Source organism: Artemia franciscana, chromosome 12, assembly GCF_032884065.1.
Source record: "Artemia franciscana chromosome 12, ASM3288406v1, whole genome shotgun sequence".
Classification (NCBI taxonomy): domain Eukaryota; kingdom Metazoa; phylum Arthropoda; class Branchiopoda; order Anostraca; family Artemiidae; genus Artemia; species Artemia franciscana.
This window is the reverse complement of record NC_088874.1, coordinates 7,621,480-7,640,821: the sequence shown is the minus strand read 5'-3', so window position 1 is coordinate 7,640,821 and position 19,342 is coordinate 7,621,480. Positions and strand designations below refer to the sequence as shown.

General features: G+C 35.8%; 2 protein-coding genes across 2 annotated transcripts in view; both read left to right on the top strand.

Annotated features, from left to right (window-relative positions):
• Positions 1–19,342, top strand: part of LOC136034175 (interaptin-like) — a 442,249-nt gene that overhangs the window by 356,911 nt on the left and 65,996 nt on the right. The window lies entirely within an intron of this gene.
• Positions 4,093–5,424, top strand: LOC136034176 (uncharacterized). The gene has a single exon (XM_065715357.1). The coding sequence runs from the start codon at positions 4,093–4,095 to the stop codon at positions 5,422–5,424; it is 1,332 nt and encodes a 443-aa protein (XP_065571429.1).

The window sequence follows — 19,342 nt, the reverse complement described above, 5'->3', positions numbered from 1 at the left end:
TGATTGGTAATCGAACGTTAATCGAAATACTTTCGTTTTTGAATTGGTACATGATAGAAATAATTCAGACGTCATATGCGGACAGACAGACATAACACACATACAACTTATCTTCTATATATATAAAAATGAGTTGTTTGTGTGTTATGTCTGTTACACAATGTCTGTTACGCCAGATTATATCTTCTATAGATATAAAAACTAGCTGTTGGGGTGGCGCTTCGCGCCACCCCACCACCTAGCTGGTGGGGGGCGCTTCGTGCCCCCCAAGCCCCCCGCGCGCGTAAGTTGTTATATATATATATATATATATATATATATATATATATATATATATATATATATATATATATTTTTAATTACGTAAAACTTGCGAATATACAACATTTTTTGCTGTCCCATTGTCTGTCCATATAAATAGATTGTCAGGTTTACCAACTCTTGAACATGCAACATAATATTTGTCCATGGGAAAACAATCCGTATTTAGATCTATACAGCATTTTTCTAACGATTGCCCTTGAGCTTTGTTGACGATGATTGCTAGTCGAACATTCCCTGTGTCCCCGTCATCATTTATATATTCCCCTGTGCCCCCGGCGTCCCCTTTGTAGTTGTGTCCCTGTGTCCTGGTCGTCATTTATATTCCCTGTGTCCCGGTCGTCATTTGTGTTGCGGTATCCTAGTCTGTAATTTCTCTTTGAGTGTCCCGGTCGTCATTTATATTCGCTCTGTCCCGGTGTCCCGGTCGTCATTTGTGTCCTGGTGTCCCGGTCTGTAATTTCTCTTTGAGTGTCCCGGTCGTCATTTATATTCCCTGTGTCCCGGTCGTCATTTGTGTCCCGGTGTCCCGGTCTGTAGTGTCATCTTATAATGACGTCATTTACAAAGCCTTATATACTTATAATGACGTCAAATGCAAACCCACAAACAAACACACATGCATATATGCAACTTATTTATATATATATATATAGATACAGTTTCTTTTTTAGTTTTTTTTTCTCTTTTAGTTTTTTCTTTTCTTAGTTTTTTTCTTTTTTAGTTTTTCTTTTTTTTTAGTTTCTTCTTTTTATTGATTTGTTTTCTTCAATTTGTCAATGTTCATTCTAAGATTGACACTTGGAAAAATCTTTACGTGCCAAGCATGCTAAAGCTCCAACAATTTATAATAAACCTCAACTTTTGAGTATCTGGTTTAAGGTTTTCGAATTACTTTATCTATTGTCAAAATAAATTGAAATATTTGTGCAATTCCCAGTTTTTTTTTTAGTTTTTTCTTTTTTTTAGTTTTTTAGCGTTTTTTAGTTTTTTTTCTTTTTCGTTTTTTACCTTTTTTATTTTTTTTACGTTTTTTCTTTTTAGGTTTTTTCTTTTTTTTAGTTTTTTCTTTTTAGTTTTTTTTAGTTTTTTACCATTTTTCTTTTTCTTCTTTATTTTTCAGCGTCACTATTAAATACATATCGCCGAACCTTTGTTTTTTTAACTAAAATCTAGGCATTGATGACCTTATCCAAGTCAAAATCCCAAGCCCAATCATCATCGCTATCATTTTCAGTTTTGATACGTTTTGACTCTCGCTGTCCAGGTGGATTTTCATCTAACTGCGTGGTTTTGCGTTCTTTAGCCGCAAGTCTTTTGGCATTAACCCTTTGAGCAGATTCCTCGGCTGTTTCTCCTGCCATTGTAGGATTTATACTAAAATTTCTCTTTGAATTAACTATTTGAGCAGCTTCCTCAGCTGTTTCTTCTATCATTTTAAGATCTATATAAAAAAATTCCTCTTTACGTGCTAAGCTTGCTAAAGCTCAACAATTTATAATAAACCTCAAAATTTTAAGTATCTGTTTTAAGGTTTTTGAATTACTTTAATCTATTGTCAAAATATTTCGAAATATTTATGCAATTCCAAGTTTTTACATTTTAGTTTGTTTTCTTTTTCTTCTTTATTTTTCAGACGTCATATCTCTGGCGTAACAGACATAGTGTAACAGACATAACACACAAACAACTTATTTTTATATATTCAAATATATCAGTCTCGATCCAGTCCTTGACCTTTATAGATCTAAACTAGTTTTATTGTTCGGCCAGTTTTCAACTTTTTGGATAGTTATTTCATTGCGCAACGATTGCCTTTGAATATAGTTGGATTTATCTGGTTTTTGTCGGCCACTAACGACACAATTTTTGAGAAAAGCTCAAAGGCCGGTACGAGGGTAAATAAGAAAGGCATATCGAAGGTAAGCTTTTGGCATAATATTTAATACACTAAGATGAGCGACGAAGGTATAGAACAACTGATAAAGGAGACGCAAAGTCTAAGAGCCTTGGTAAATAAAATAGAGGTTTTGGCTGAGGGAATTGAAGGCCTAAAGACGATTTTTTCGGAATTTTCTTGCAAGGTAGAGGAAACCAGCAGAGCAATTAAATCGGAGATAGCTGGTCTTGCATTAAGCTGCTCGACTGTTAATGAAGATTTGCGGAAAACCCAGTCCAAGATAGATTTTCTTGAAAAAGAATTGAAGAACATGAATTTGATTATATACAATTTTGACCCAAAACATCGAAGACCCAGTCTAGCGTCAGATATTTTGTCATGCTTAAATGAAATTGTCCCGAATTTGGATCTAGAGAGGCGAGACATAAAGGATATTTTCCGCCTTCGTTCTAAGAATGGCGTGCCCCCTGTTGTCATTAAATTTATTAGCAAGCCTCTAAGAGATTTTGTGTTAAGATCTTCTGGGCTATTTACCCGTCATAAATTGAACATCTCCCCTGATTACACGGAAAGAGAGCGTATGGCTCGAGATAAGCTAAAACCACTTCTAGCGGAGGCTAGGTAAAAAAATATGCCTGCTAAATTAAGGGGGGCGAGGCTAATATTACAGGACAAAATCTTGACGTATGATTTTCAGGATGAGAAAATAATTGAAGTAAGAGGTCCAAGTGTTAGAGATATGATCCCGATAGCTCTGGGAAAGTTTCAAGGTCAGAGCCGTCAGTCCCTTGACCATGAGATTTCAACGCATAGCAGGTCAGCATCTACAGGTAGCTTGCAAGGATATTTTTCAGCTGATGAAAATGAATTGGACGATCCAAACACGGAAATTCGAACCACAGCGGCATTTATTGCACCGAAAAATATGGTTGCTTTGAAGATGCCCAGGAGGCCTGAACCACGGGCCAAACGCGACCATGCTAGGATAATAAGCCCAAGTGACGATCAACATCAGCCTATAAGAAAGTCACGATTAATGGGAGTGCTCAACCAGGAAGCACCAATTGAGGGCAGTGGTCTTGAGGCGAGGGCAAGAGATGGTGAGAGTGTGTCAAGAGAACAGCCGAGTCAAGGGACTATAGTAACTGTTGGTGATGAATAGGAAATGGGGGGCCATAGTGAAATTCTAGTGAAAGGGTAGTACGTATTAATCACCATAGTGATTCATGTATAAGTTTTGTACTTTGGAATTTGCAAGGTTATAGTAGGGAGAAGTTAGAAAATCTATTGGAGTCGAGTACATCAGCAGGCTGTGAGAGTTGTGATGTTGTTTGTCTTGTGGAGACATGGAATTCTCTAGATGATTTTTTGTCATGGGAAGATTTTGTTGTTTTTGAGTGTAGGAGAAAGGCCTCTGCTGACGGTAGATATTATGGAGGAGTTTCCGCGCTTATAAGGAATGGAATATTTAATTTATGTCGTAGGCTAGAAAGTGAGTCGGAAAATCTATTATGGTTGTAATTGTCAGTTAAAAATGTTCACCTTGTTGTGTGTGTTGTATATTAACCTCTGAGTAGTAGTTCCTACAGTCGTGAAGATACATGGGAATTGATGGAAAATGAAACGCAGAAGCATAAAAGATTGTTCCCTTGCCGTAATTTTGTTTTTTAGGGGATTTCAATGCATACACTAGTGAAGAGGTTGAGCTGCAGGTTGGTGAACCCCTTGTAAATGTACCAGGGCAGAATGTTTGTTTGGAAAATGATTGTGAATTTGTTTTTCCTATTAGGAAAAGTAGGGATAGGTTTCGGAAAATCAATAGATGGGGAAGGAATTTAATAGATTTTTGTAAAAAGGAAGGCTTACTAATTATGAACGGGAGATTGGGAGGAGACTTTGGTAAGGGTGATTTTACATGCTATAGTGGGTCTTGCCCGAGCTTAATTGATTATATTTTATGTAGTTTATCTCTCTGGCCCCAGGCGGTGGACCTCAGGGTCCTAGAGTTGGTCGGTTCTGATCATTTGCCAGTGAGCCTTCAGCTGAGAGGGTGTATTCGACGGTCTGAAAGGGTAAAAGAATGGTCTACGCGTGAGGTAAGAATACGAAAACCAGTTTGGATAGTCAAGGAGAAAGAAGAATTGGTTAAAAAGAAACTCGAAAGTGAGGAATTTCAAAATGATTGTCACTCGATTTTGAATTTTTCAGAACCAGCTGAAAGGGATCAAGCGGTTTCGGTAATTATAGATAGAATCTATGAGAGCATCAGGCCTTTAGTGCAGGATAGAAGACGGACGGCCAAAAAAGATGAGGGTTTTTTCGATGAGGAATGTAGGCAGAAAAGGGAAGAGGTAATTAGGAGTTTTAGGCTACTTAAAGCAACGGACCCATTGGATCAGGAATTAAATTTCTGCAGGCTATCTGAATATAGGAAAGTAAGGTCAAATTATAATAGGGTTAAAAGACTTAAAAAGAGAGAGAGGCAGAAGGAGATTAATGACGAAATTAAGAGAGCTTACAGTGTTAAAAACCCTAGGGAGTTTTGGTCGGTAGTTAAATGTTCAATCCAGGGCCTGGGAATAAGAGGAGATGTCCCGCCAGTTGAGAAGTGGCCAGATTATTTTGAAAAGAGGGAGTCTGAACATGTCAGGACGAATGATTTGAATGGGTCAAATGACAGTGAGTTTGGGAGGGTGAATTACCCTTTAAGGCAGAATGATTACGATTTAATTAGGTCTGTATCTGAAGAAGAAATTTGGGATCAGTTGAAAAAGATGAAGGGTGACTCGTGTCCAGGAATAGATGGTATATCTACTAAGGTCCTGAGGTTGGGAAGGACAACTATAATGCCTATGCTGGTCTTGATTTTCTCGTTTGTAGTGGAGAAAGCTTATTGGCCTCGCTCGTGGGACATTTCGGTAGCAGTGCCTCTTTTTAAGAAAGGCAATAAAATGTTACATGAAAATTTTAGGTCTGTTCTTATGGGGAATGTGGTAAGTAAACTATTTTGTAAGGTTTTGGAATTTAGGCTAAGAGATTGGTTAGATGAAGAGGAAATACTGAGTCCGGTACAAGCGGGATTCAGATCGACGTTCAGCACTGTTGACCATATTTTTACTTTGGAAATATTGAGACGGAAATATGCTAGAGGGAAAAAATGGTCGGCTATTCGTAGCCTTTTTAGACCTGAGAAGCACCTTTGATTCGGTAAACAGGAGGTTGTTAATTGAAAGCCGGTTAGAAATAGGCCTGCCGTCTTGTTTTGTAGCGATAATAGCAGCTATGTATCAAAGGGTGAAGTTTGTTGTAAAGGTGATGGGGAAATTTTATAGACTGGTTACGGCTCATTTGGGTGTGAAACAAGGATGTACTTTATCCCCAAAGCTTTTCTCCCTGTTTGTTAATGATTTAGATAGTTTTATGAAAAATAATGGAGCCCCATTTGTATCTTTGGATTGGTTCAGGCTATCATGTATGTTATTTGCGGATGATATAGTAGTGGCAGATAGTAGGGAGAATCTTCAGAAGCAATTAGATTTAATAAAAGATTACTTAGAAAAGAAGGATTTGGAGTTAAATGCTAAAAAGTCAGTAGTACTAGTATTTAGGAGCAAAGGAGAGGTTGATTCTGAGGTTGTTTTTAATTTTGGAAGAGTGAGGCTGGAGGTTAAAGATGAGTTTGTTTATCTGGGTGTTTAGTTTAGTGCACTAAAGGGAATGTCTAGGCATGTGGAAGATTGTAACTTAAGGGGTAAAAGGTTAACAAATATGCTGTTGAGATGTAATTTAGGTCAGCTAGCTGACATGAGGATTCAGAAAAGGGTGTTCCAGACAAAAGTAGTTACTAGTCTACATTGGGGGTCGGAGGTTTGGGGTTTCGCTAGAGCCGCTCAGTTAGAAGTAGTTCAACTAAGATATTTTAAGAGAATGTTAGGCATGAAGGATTCATTTAGTTCAGTGGTATTGAAAGGAGATTTGGGGCTTTTCATTTTAAGGAGTGGTAGATTGGTTAAAATGGTGAAATATTGAGAGAAAATAATTAGACTACCTGGAGTTCGGCTTCTTAAGTCAGCGTATTTGGAGAGTTTGAAGGAGGGTGGACAGGATTCGTGGGCAAATCAGGTCAAGAAAATTCTGGACATTTCAGGCCTTTCAGAGATGTGGAATGAAGGTAAAGGACCAGTGGATGGAAGCGTTTCAGTATGGAAGGAAGTTCAGCGAATCCTAAACGACCAAGAAATCCAAGAGTGGCAAACTCAAAAGGACCAATCGGTTTCTTTGAGGTTTTACTCCCAAGCTAAAGAGTGTTGGGGAGCGGAAGTTTATTTTAAGTTTGGGTTGAGTAGGGAGGACTTGAAGAAATTTGTTGCTGCTAAGAGGAGATAGTTTAGATTTAGGTATCAGAAGGAAATATTTGGGAAAGTTTAGGCAGGAGACAGGCCCCTACTTTTGCCCTATGTGTGGCGGGGGGAATGAAAATTTAGTTCATTTTGTATCCGAGTGTGAAGAGCTGTCTGAGTTGCGGAAGGAATGTTTTGGACGAGTGTTGGGGAGTGAATGCTGGTTAAAGGAGCGAATGGCTGAGAGGAATGGATATGCTATTAAACAGTTGTGTAAGTTTCTTCGGTTAGGGATTAAGCATAGGGAATCATGTTTGAGGAGTTAGCTTGGTAAGAGTTTATTTACGGGTGTTTCTGAATTCATAAAGTGTTTGAAAGTTTGTTTGCTTGTTTAAGTTGTTTGTAATTAGGTGCTTGTTTAAAGTTGTATGTGTTTGCTATGGCCTGCAGGCTTTTTTTGCAAATAAATCTTATCTTATATGTATATATATATATATATATATATATATATATATATATATATATATATATATATATATATATATATATATATATATATATATATATATATATATATATATATATATATATATATATAATTTATATATATATATATATATATATATATATATATATATATATATATATATATATATATTATATTTATATATATATATATAAAACAAATACTTGAAGTACTTGAAGTAAAAATTTGGAAGTACTTGTTGCAGTACTGATATTATACTTAAGTAAGAATTAGGAAAGTACTTATTACTTGATATTTAGAATGCTTTATGACTTTCTCCATAACGTTGCCCACGGTAACCCTTCCAAAATAAGTTTCAACCACCTTTAAAATAATATTTTAATGACTCTCCAAAGGCTTACTATCAAATAGGGTTTTTTATTGTTATTTGTTACCATCCGTCTTTTTCTTAGCATACATTTTTACGCCAAAATGACAGAATCTCTATGCCTTTGCATCAGTCAACACCCCCTTGCTAATAAGTTCCCCTGATGTTTTATATTTTTTCTCATATTTCATAGCATACGGATGCTTTTTCTCAAATTATTTCACTGTTAGGCAATTGTTTACGTTAATTCCTTCATAGCCTGACAATGTCACGTTCAATAGTAATTATACCCAGGGGAATTTCTCTTTCTTACATTGCTTGGCAAATCCTTGTGCAATGAATAACTGAACTACGAAAAGTGACCAGAAAGTGAATATGAAATAGAAAATTTTGTTAGAGAGTCCCTCCAAATAGAGGTGCTGATATAAGATGTTTAAAAGGTGAATTTGTAAGACTGAATGAAAAAAAAGGGAAAAGAAGCAACTATATCTATTTTGTCTGCAAAAATAGGTAAAAAGTAGTTTGTTTTTTTTTTTTTTCCATACCAAGTAACCACTTTTACAGACTGGAAGATCTTTTTCTCCAGCATGTCTGAATTTACAATGATCGAATAAAATTCCTCATGACCGTAGGTTCTTTCAAATCATTTTCATACAATCCTAAAAAGAGCTTATGCCAGATTTGCCTCTCACTTACTTGGACTATCAATATTGGCTTTTTCTACAGTTAGTCATGGCTTGCTGCCCACAACTACCTGATTTTAATTCAAAATCAACGGACAGCTTGTAGGTTATTATAAAAAAAATTGGCTGTATGTGGGAGTCGATTCTTCTTATCTTTGTAACGTTTTTCTAGCTAACAAAAAGTATCTGGAGTGCACCAAGTGGCAAATGAGCCACTATATAATACTTATAATTTTTGAAATATAAAAGACGGGAAACAAATCTTGCATTACTGGGTTTTAAGGATTAATATAATTAAATATCAAATATTCAGTTTATCTTCAATAGTTCTTTCCGGTCATCTTGATTATTAAAGACGTTTATTTTTTATTTATCGTCGATGGTTTGAAAACCCAAGAATACGATTCATAATACAGGTAGTTGTCAATTAACCACAAATGACAAACTAGGCTTTAGAACTTTTACGGTTAGAGGAGGAGGAAGGGGTAGTGGCTAAACTCCTTCTTTAAGTAATTTTCGTTCATTTTAAGTATGACTTGAATATTCAACTTAATTTTTTCTCATTTGAAGATTTATTTATTCGTCTATATCAGTATCTCTTACCTTTGTGTTTGATATGGTCATTTGTTTTAGTTTCTGTTCGTTTTCCAATTTCAATTAATTTTCATTTGTAACTGTTTGGTGAATACGAATTTGAATTATTATAGGACTTCGCTTCAAAAGTGTCTTTTTCTGAAAACTTGTTTAAGTAATTACTTAAAAAGGCCATCATTTACAGACAATTTATCAAAAACCTTGGCATTCACCGCAATACTGATTGCACCATCTACTTATTTATATGGTGCTCACTTCGACTTTGGCGTCATAGTGCAGAGCCATCATTCAAAACAAGAGGAGGCGGCTCAAGATCGTCTGATAGGGCTTTAAACCATGGAGAATTTATTGGCTCTATTAAACTTCACTTTTTCTAGAATTTTGACCCTTTTTGGGCGAAATTGATTTGGGCAAGATTTTTATCAAATAAGACCTCTTTTAAAATTTTAAGGCCCCACGTCGAACATGGTCTTTCTTGGAGAAAAAGAAGAAGAAGAAAAACAAGAGAAGGATCCCAGATGCGAAAAAAGTGATTTTCTTGTTGATGTAACGAGCAAGAGGATGAGGAGAGGGTAGCCCTCCTTACAAAGAGAATAATTTCTGTTCACTTTAACTTTCAAGCTGCTCCTTACTTTCAGTTGAAAAAAACTTGTTTTAATCTATCTACTATAAAAATAAGTTGTCTGTGTGTCTGTCGAGTGACGTCATGTTTGTCGACTGACCAAATTACAAACCGGGACATCGTGACACAAATGACGACCGGGACATCGGGACATAGGGAATATAAATTAAGACCGGGACACTCAGAGAGAAAGCGACCGGGACACAAGGAATATTCGATTAGCAATCACCATCAACAAAGCACCAGGACACAAATGACGACCGGGGCACAGGGAATATAAATGACGACCAAGACACTCAAAGAGAAAATGACGACCGCGACACTCAAAGAGAAATTACAGACTGGGACACCGGGACACAAATGACGACCGGGACACAGGGAAACAACTACAACGGGGACGCCGGGGGGCACAGGGGGATATATAAATGGCGACGGGGACACAGGGAATGTTCGATTAGCAATCACCATCAGCAAAGCTCAAGGGCAATCATTAGAATAATGAGGTATAGATCTGAATACAGATTGTTTTTCCCATGGACAATTATATGTTGCATGTTCAAGAGTCGGTAAACCAAACAATCTATTTATATGCACATATAATGGGACAGCCAAGAATGTTGTATATTTGCAAGTTTTACGTAGTTAAAAATATATATATATATATATATATATATATATATATATATATATATATATATATATATATATATATATATATATATATATATATATATATATATATATATATATATACATATATATATATATATATATATATATATATATATATATATATATATATATATATATATATATATATATATATATATATATATATATCATGAAAAGAGAAGCCACCAATGCAACAGCACAAACACACAAAAAAAAAAGAAAAAAAAAAGAGAGAGAGAGACAGAAGGAGAAAATGAAAGACTGTTTTCCTAAATTAGTGATTAATATAGACCAGCACTTGAATGAGGTCTTAACCCTACTCATCCATACAATCACATAGGTCAAACAGCATAGCCATACACAATCAACCATAAAGAATAATCCATGGACAGGCAGTCATGTCGTCAATAAGTATAAGTCGTCATTTACCAAACAATAGAAAAAATAATAAAGACAAATAATTCAGAGGCAACAACCCAACACACGGGCTCATCAGGAGAATACATTGGCCTATATAGGGTTTCGCCACTTTAAATTCTCTACCCAGCCAAGTGTTGTGGCTACCACAGAATATCCATGGCATCCCCGTGTCAGGTATCACTCCCAAAATACATGCCTATGAAAGAAAAAAAACACCAAATGTAAAACAACCAAGTAACACCAAAACAAGCTTATCCTGTTAATATATCCCTCTTTTTAGCAACAATAGGTAAACTAAATATAATAAATTTTACCAAATCACAAATATTAAAACATTGCAAAAAACCTGAATGAACTAAACAATTATAGAATTCATCTTTACCATGTGGCTAATTTTAAAAAAAATCCGCTCAGTTAGAAACACAATTCAAAATAAATGGCGCTGCAACAACATTTCTCGAACCTATGTTCGAGAACCTATATATATATATATATATATATATATATATATATATATATATATATATATATATATATATATATATATATATATATATATATATATATATATATATATATATATATATATATATATATATATATATATATTCACAGGTGGGACACAGGGACACAACTACAATGGTGCGTAACTAATATGGCGCGTAACGACTTACGCGTGCAGGAGGGGGGGCTTGGGGTGGGCGCGAAGCAACCCCAACAGCTAGTATATCTATATATATAAAAATAAGTTGTCTGTGGGTTATGTCTGTCAAATGACGTCATATCATCATGTCGTCATGAAGTTAGTTGTCGTCATGTTTGTTATGACGATGACGTCATTAAAGGTATTTAAGAAAATCGTTCAAAGACAAACTTTTAATTGTAAGAAGATCGTGGACGGAAAAATGCTTAATTGTAAAATGACTGAAGAACCTACAATGGCAACAGCCGAGGGCATTAATACAAAAGAAGAAAAAACTAAAAAAGGTAAAAACTACAAAAAAAAGAAAATACTAAAAAAACTAAAACAGCTACAAAACTAAAAAAAACTAAAAAAAGGTAAAAAACTAAAAACTAAAAAAGAAAAAACTAAATAGAGGTAAAAACTACAAAAAAAACTAAAAAGAAAAAAAACTAAAACTAATAAAAAAACTAAAAAAACAAAAAGCTGGAAAAGAAAAAAAGGAAAAAAACCGAAAAAAAAGGAGAAAAAGAAAACTAAAAACCTGGACACAGGGAATATAAATGACGACCGTGTACAGACAATGGGACAGCGAAGAATGTTGTATATTCGCAAGTTTTACGTAGTTAAAAACATATATATATATATATATATATATATATATATATATATATATATATATATATATATATATATATATATATATATATATATATGTATATATATATATATATATATATATATATATATATATATATATATATATATATATATATATATATATATATATATATATATACATATATATATAATATATATATATATATATATATATATATATATATATATATATATATATATATATTCACAGGTGGGAAACAGGGACACAACTACAATGGCGCGTAACTAATATGGCGCGTAACGACTTACGCACTTCGCGCCACCCCAACACCTAGTTGGTGGGGGCGTTTCGCGCTACCCTCCCCAAGCCCCCCCCCCCCCCCCCCGCGCGCGTAAGTCGTTACGCGTCATATTAGTTACGCGCCATTGTAATTGTGTCCCTGTGTCCCACCTGTGAATATAGATAGATATATATATATATATATATATATATATATATATATATATATATATATATATATATATATATATATATATATATATATATATATGTTTTTAACTACGTAAAACTTGCGAATATACAACATTCTTCGCTGTCCCATTGTCTGTACATATAAACAGATTGTCAGGTTTACCGACTCTTGAACATGCAACATATAATTGTCCATGGGAAAAACAATCCGTATTCAGATCTATACCTCATTATTCTAATGATTGCCTTTGAGCTTTGTTGATGGTGATGGCTAATCAAACATTCTCTGTGTCCCCATCGTCATTTATATATCCCCCTGTGCCCCCTGGCGTCCCCATTGTAGTTGTGTCCCTGTGTCCCAGTCGTCATTTATAGTCGACAAACATGACGTCAGTCGACACACAAACATGATGTCAGTCGACACACACGTCCCAGTCGTCATTTGTGTCCCGGTATCCCAGTCTGTAATTTCTCATTGAGTGTCCCGGTCGTCATTTATATTCCCTGTGTCTTTTTGTTTTTTCCTTTTTTTTTCTTTTTAGTTTTTTTGTTTTTTACCTATTTTTTTAGCTTTTTAGTTTTTTTTTTCTTTTTCTTTTTAGTTTTTTTTTGTAGTTTTTTCCTTTTTTAGTTTTTTTTTCTTTTTCAGTTTTTAGTTTTTTTTTCTTTTTAATTTTTTGCTGTTTTTTTCCCTTTTTAAGTTTTTTTTTCGTTTTTAGTTTTTAGTTTTTTACCTTTTTTAGTTTTTTTTTAGTTTTTTAGCTTTTTTAGTTATTTTAGTAGTTTTTACCTGTTTTTTAGTTTTTTTTCTTCTTTTGTATAAATGCTAAAGCCAAGGTTCGAACCTGGAACTTCTCGGACCTAGAACCTGGAACATAACGCTGTACCGACTCAGCTACTTCGGCTTGAATACATTTATCTTTTTTAGTTTTTTTTATTCTTATTTTTATTTTTTTAGTTTTCTTTTTCTCCTTTATTTGTCAGTTTTTTTCCTTTTTTTTAGTTTTTTTTTTCTTTTTCATTTTTTAGTTTTTTTTAGTATTTTTAGTTTTTTCATTTTTTTTTTTACTTTTTTTTGTAGTTTTTATCTTTTTTAGTTTTTTTTTCTTCTTTTGTATTAATGTTAAAGCCAAGGTTCGAACCTGGAACCTCTCGGACCTAGTACCTGAACATAACGCTTTACCAACTGAGCTATTGTATTTGTCATTGGTATCGGATAACGACACTTCTTGACTACTAAGGTCCCTACGTCGCCCTGTAGTGCATTCCTGCAGCATGGCTCGGTCTCTGGGTCCCGTATTACCACGCTAAGGTCAAACCCACTGCGCCAACACAGGTAGTTATATAACTGAGCTACTTCGGACAAACAACACACAGACAAACAACTTATTTTTATATATCCTACTAGCAGTTGGGGTGGCACTTCGCGCCACCCCAACACCTAGTTGGTGGGGGGCGCTTCGCCCCCCCCCGCGGGTAAGTCGTTACGCGCCATATTAGTTACGCGCCATTGTAGTTGTGTCCCTATGTCCCACCTGTGAATATAGATATATATATATTATATATATATATATATAATATATATATATATATTATATATATATATTTATAATTATATATATATATATATATATATATATATATAGTTTTTAACTACGTAAAACTTGCGAATATACAACATTCTTTGCTGTCCCATTGTCTGTGCATATAAATAGATTGTCAGGTTACCGACCCTTGAAACATGCAACATAATAATGGTCCATGGGAAAACAATCCGTATTCAGATCTATACCTCATGATTCTAATGATTGCCCTTGAGCTTTGTTGATGGTGATTGCTAATCGACCATTCCCTGTGTCGCCGTCGTCATTTATATATCCCCCTGTGCCCCCGGCGTCCCCTTTGTAGTTGTGTCCCTGTTTCCCGGTCGTCATTTATGTTCCCTGTGTCCTGGTCGTCATTTGTGTCCCGGTGTCCCAGTCTGTGATTTCTCTTTGAGTGTCCCGGGCGTCATCTATATTCCTTGTGTCCCGGTGTCCCGGTCGTCATTTATATCCCCCTGTGCCCCCGGCGTCCTAGTTGTAGTTGTGTCCCTGTGTCCCGGTCGTCATTTATATTCCCTGTGTCCCGGTCGTCATTTGTATCCCGGTGTCCGGTCTGTATATACATTCTTTTTTTAGTTTTGTTTTTCTCCTTTATTTTTCATTTTTTTTCCTTTTTTTTCTTTTTTAGTTTTTAGTTTTTTAGCTTTTTTAGTTTTTTTATTAGTTTTTAATTTTTTTTCTTTTTAGTTTTTTTGTAGTTTTTACCTTTTTTTTTAGTTTTCTTAGTTTTTTTTTACTTATGTCCCTGGTCGTCATTTATACTCCGGTTTCCCGGTCGTCATTTGTGTCCCGGTGCTTTGTTGATGGTGATTGCTATTCGAACATTCCTTTTGTCCCGGTCGCTTTATTTTGAGTGTTGTCGTTTATATTCCCCACTAGCTGTTGGGGTGGCGCTGCGCGCCACCCCAACACCTAGTTGGTGGGGCGCTTCGCGCCCCCTCAAGGCCCCCCGCGCTCGTAAGTCGTTACGCGCCATATTAGTTACGCGTCATTGTAGTTGTGTCCCTGTGTCCCACCTGTGAATATAGATAGATTTATATATGTGTTTCAAACTACGTAAAAATTGCGAATATACAACATTCTTTGCTTTCCCACTACTGGAGCTTTCCGTTTCCAATTGCCAGCAATTGATCTGAAAATGTTTGACCAGAGTCATCGTTTTGCAATCGGACACGCATATTTGTAGTTAATTTTAATATTTTTACGTGTGCCCATAAATTAAAATTTTCAGGCAAGCATTCATTCGTCTGCAGGAGTTAAACTACGCAAAAATTGCGAATATACAACATTCTTGGCTTTCCCATTGTCTGTGCATATACAAAGCCGTATGTACTAATAATGACGTCATATGCAAACGCTCTTTTTACAAACAAACAAACTTGCATACACACAACTCGTTTTTATATAGATAGATAGATAGATAGATAGATACAATACAAATTAACAGCGTAAAAACTTGCGAATATACAACATTCTTCGCTGTCCAATTGTCGCTGCATATAAATAGATTGTCAGTTTACCGACCCTCGAACATGCAACGTACAATTGTCCATGGGAAAAACAATCAGTATTATACATTTTTCTAATGATTGATCTTGAGCTTTGTTAATGGTGATTGCAAATGCTAATCGAATTGGGAATTGCAATCTTTTAAATTGAAAAAGCAGATCCGTTGGAATCATGGGAATGCGAGGAATAAGAACAGCCTCACCATCAAAAGGCCCTGTCAAGATTGTGGCCTCTATTAGGTTTCCATTGTTTTTTTTTACGGCAAGTCGCGTGCCATTGCAAAGCTTTGGTGGGTTGATATTTCTTAAAAGTATTATTGGTACGCCTATTTTTAATTGTAGCACGTGTGGTGGAAACCCTGAAAGATCTATGGAATTTAAAAATTCAGATGGATAATTAACCGCTTCATTTGGTTCCAAACTGTGTCGACTGATTTGTAAAGGACTGCCTGGTCTCGAATCTTGGTCAAAACAATATTGTTGATTTCGTGGACGTCTGTATTTTTGGGTGCGAGAATCGCTCTTTCACTTAGCCATTTATCATTTTTATAATTTTTTAGAATATTCGGAAATACTTTTTCAATCAATTCATTTTTGGACGTCACTAAATTACAGAAATCAGCAGGTAGTTGTATACGTCCTGAAATTGAGTCTACTGGGAGCTTTCCGTTTCCAATTGCCAGCAATTGATCTGAAAATGTTTGACCAGAGTCATCGTTTTGCAATCGGACACGCATATTTGTAGTTAATTTTAATAGTTTTAACGTGTGCCCATAAATTAGAATTTTTCAGGCAAGCATTCATTTTGTCTGCAGGAGTTGATCTAGGTATTATAGGTAATGTTTGCCTGAAATCTCCCGCAAGCAATATTAATGTGCTGCCAAAGGGTTTTGACTTCCCTCTTAAATCTTTCAGCATTGATCCAGAGCCTCGAGCGATTTTTTGTGTGCCATTGTGCACTCATCCCAAATAATAAGTTTGCATTGCTGCAATACTTTACCCATCCAGATGATTTGGAAATATTGCACGTGGGAGTTTCTGTAGAACGCAAATTCAGAGGCAATTTCAAAGCGGAATGAGCAGTTCTTCCACCAGGCAGCAATGTTGCGGCTATTCCGGACTACGCAATTGCCAACGCTATATTATTTTGATCGAATTGATGCCAGAATCAGTTTTATCACAAACGTTTTACCAGTACCTCCTGGCGCATCCAAAAGAAAATTTCTCCAACGTTGTTATCGACACAATGCATTATCGTATCATAAATGTCTTTTTGTTCCGACGTTAACTTGGAAATGTTATTTTGTACATACGACAATAGATCACTCGTACTGTAACTTTGTTCACGATCCACTTCTACACATGTCGAAACAGCAGCGATACGGTTAGGTGAAGGCATTCCCAAATCCTGAAGAGGTTGTTTGCCATACGTACGCACAAATCTTCTATAATAACTAAAGTGTAGTTATGAATTTCTGATGTAAAATCAAAAGTCATATCTGACGTCTCTAACTGTTTTCGATGGAGTATATCTTCGGACATTTTTGACTTATATTTTCCCCATAACTCTGTAGGAGCTGATGGAGAGCAAGTTGTTAAAATGATGCCAAACAATGCACGAATTTTACTTGGGGTGATGTTTCGCACGCGTCATTGATGCAGTTATCCCAGTGTTGGTCATTCTCCAATAACTTCAGAGCTTGCTAAGGTAAGTGTCATGTATAGTACCGTTTACAGTTCTCAAATACTCAAAGGATGTCGGACCGGGTACATTCACCAAAAGCAGGCGTAGAAAGAAGCATTCATGTTTGATTGGGGCGAACGGTGTAGAGACTTCTATCGTGGTATCTTTGAAGATGGTAGGTTGGCCGTCGACTGACTTACCCTGTTTTCGACGTTCAAATACTTTATTTTTAGTATTCCACGTGTAATACGAAGGCACCCTCAGTATACAGCAGTTTTTTTTGCAAAAGAATCATTTTTGCAAAGCAAAAAAAGCTGTTAATTTTGTATCCGGTGGATTCAGGCTCTTTGTTGCACGTTGGTTTCCGAGAAATAAACACGTTGACCATTCTGTAAATGTACCGCTAAGTGAACAACAGCTGGACTACGTTCATGTATTGGAAATGAAAGAATTCGCCAAACAGCTTCATTACTGCTTATGTATCTTCCAGCATGATATTGTACGGTTTCGTCGAAATCTTTGATTTCGGGCTGCAAGCCAAAAACTGCCATGTCACTGCCTTTGTTGACGTATTTACATATGTATTTGATTACCTTTACGGAGTTACAGTATTCAACGTTAAAGTGTGCATTAATGTTTTTGATAATAATGGGAATATGGAACAAACCACTGGTTATCTACTTCGATGGTGGTACCGTTACGCTTCTTTATTATTGCTGTTTTACCGCCATCTTCAGTAGATCTTCTTCTATATTGTGGGTAACCATCATTGCCAGTAATTGTGTTGATACTAAAAGTCGAGGATATGCTTTGTGCACCTTCCTTTGGCCATGCATGGTGAATTTTCGTTCAATGCACCGCAAGGTCCATGTATCATATTTTTACAATAATATCATGTAACCCCTTATCGACATTTTTATCAGGTATTTCAGCGGAAATCACATCATCAATTTCGTTTGAAGTAATTTTTTTATGTAGCCAGATTAGTATATGTGCGTGTGGCAAACCTCGTTTTTGCCATTCCACTGAGTACATCCAGCATCGCACTGACCCAAACACTGCAAGTTTTACTATGTAGTTTATCAGTGATTTCAACTTTTGCCGGAAGACACGGGCCGTAATGTCATGCCTATGAACCGCCGATTGTCCTTGAGTAAAAGCTGCAGTATATCGTCCCAACATTGATTATATGTAAATGTAATAAATAAATCTGGACGACCATAGAGACGAACATACGCAATAGCATCTTGAGCATATTCATGCATATGACGGGGACTGCCAGCATATGACGAAGGTAAAATTGTTAATCTTCCAACGTTTGTGGTATTACCGTCATTTATAACTGCATCTCGCAAATGAATGTATTGTTCAGATCGGAGCTTGGTTTGATTCAGGCGGATATATAGCAAAAGTTCTGATTCAATTTTAGCATACATATCAACGACAAATTGGTGAACAATTCACGGCATTTTAAAATATAATTTTCTTCATCCTGCCGAATCATTAGTCTATAGGAATAATAATGCATTGCACTGCATTTCTTATTCATTTCTTTGTTAGTGGCTGGATTCATCAAATTAATATTAAAGTGATAGCCGTCGGCTCCATCCCAAAAAATGCTAGGATATTGTAGGGCATCGTAGCATCGATGGGTTTCAGCAATTCTTAACAACTGAGCGTTTCGCTTATGAAGAATAATATCTCGAGGTAAAAACTGATCACCGACCATAACGATTGCCACTTCGTCGATAGTTGGAGCATTGTATCTACGCACATGTTGGCCAGGAGGCGTTTTGTCAGCGGAAATAACAATTTTATGCGTATCAGTAGGCATCAAACCGATGGCTGTTTTGAACAGACGCACTAAATTATTATTTTCGTGGAAAAGATGTTGCAATTGGGAAACGATTGTCCTTTCAACGTTGGGAGAAATTTCGCAACGTGCATTCAATTCAGAATTTCTATCACTGATGAAGTACAATTGTAAAAATTTATGATTCTCGCCTGAGAATGGTAGAAGGGACCCTGCTCTATGATAAATTTGCCCCTTTACTTTGAAAGTAGACATAAATTGATCTGGATTTTCGATTTGGGCTCCAAACGACGTCATTTGGAAACATGAGTTGTATTTTCTGATTTGTGACAAAAAACGCTTAGATTCTGACGTATTCCAGTAAGGAAAGTCTTCAATGGCTCTGTGGTGCAGCCAATAGAGGAAGTTTAACTTTTCCTGAGGCGCAACACATTCCCATTGTTTCACCATTGAATTTCAAGGCCTTGCAATAGGGACAAATTTTAGACATTGTCCCGATTTGAACACATCTACTCAAGCTATAATCATCGACTGGGCTGTACCTGAATGCCA

What these genes read in the sequence shown, in the direction of transcription:
- LOC136034176 (XM_065715357.1), top strand. Translation starts at nt 4,093, where the DNA reads ATGAACGGGAGATTGGGAGGAGACTTTGGTAAGGGTGATTTTACATGC.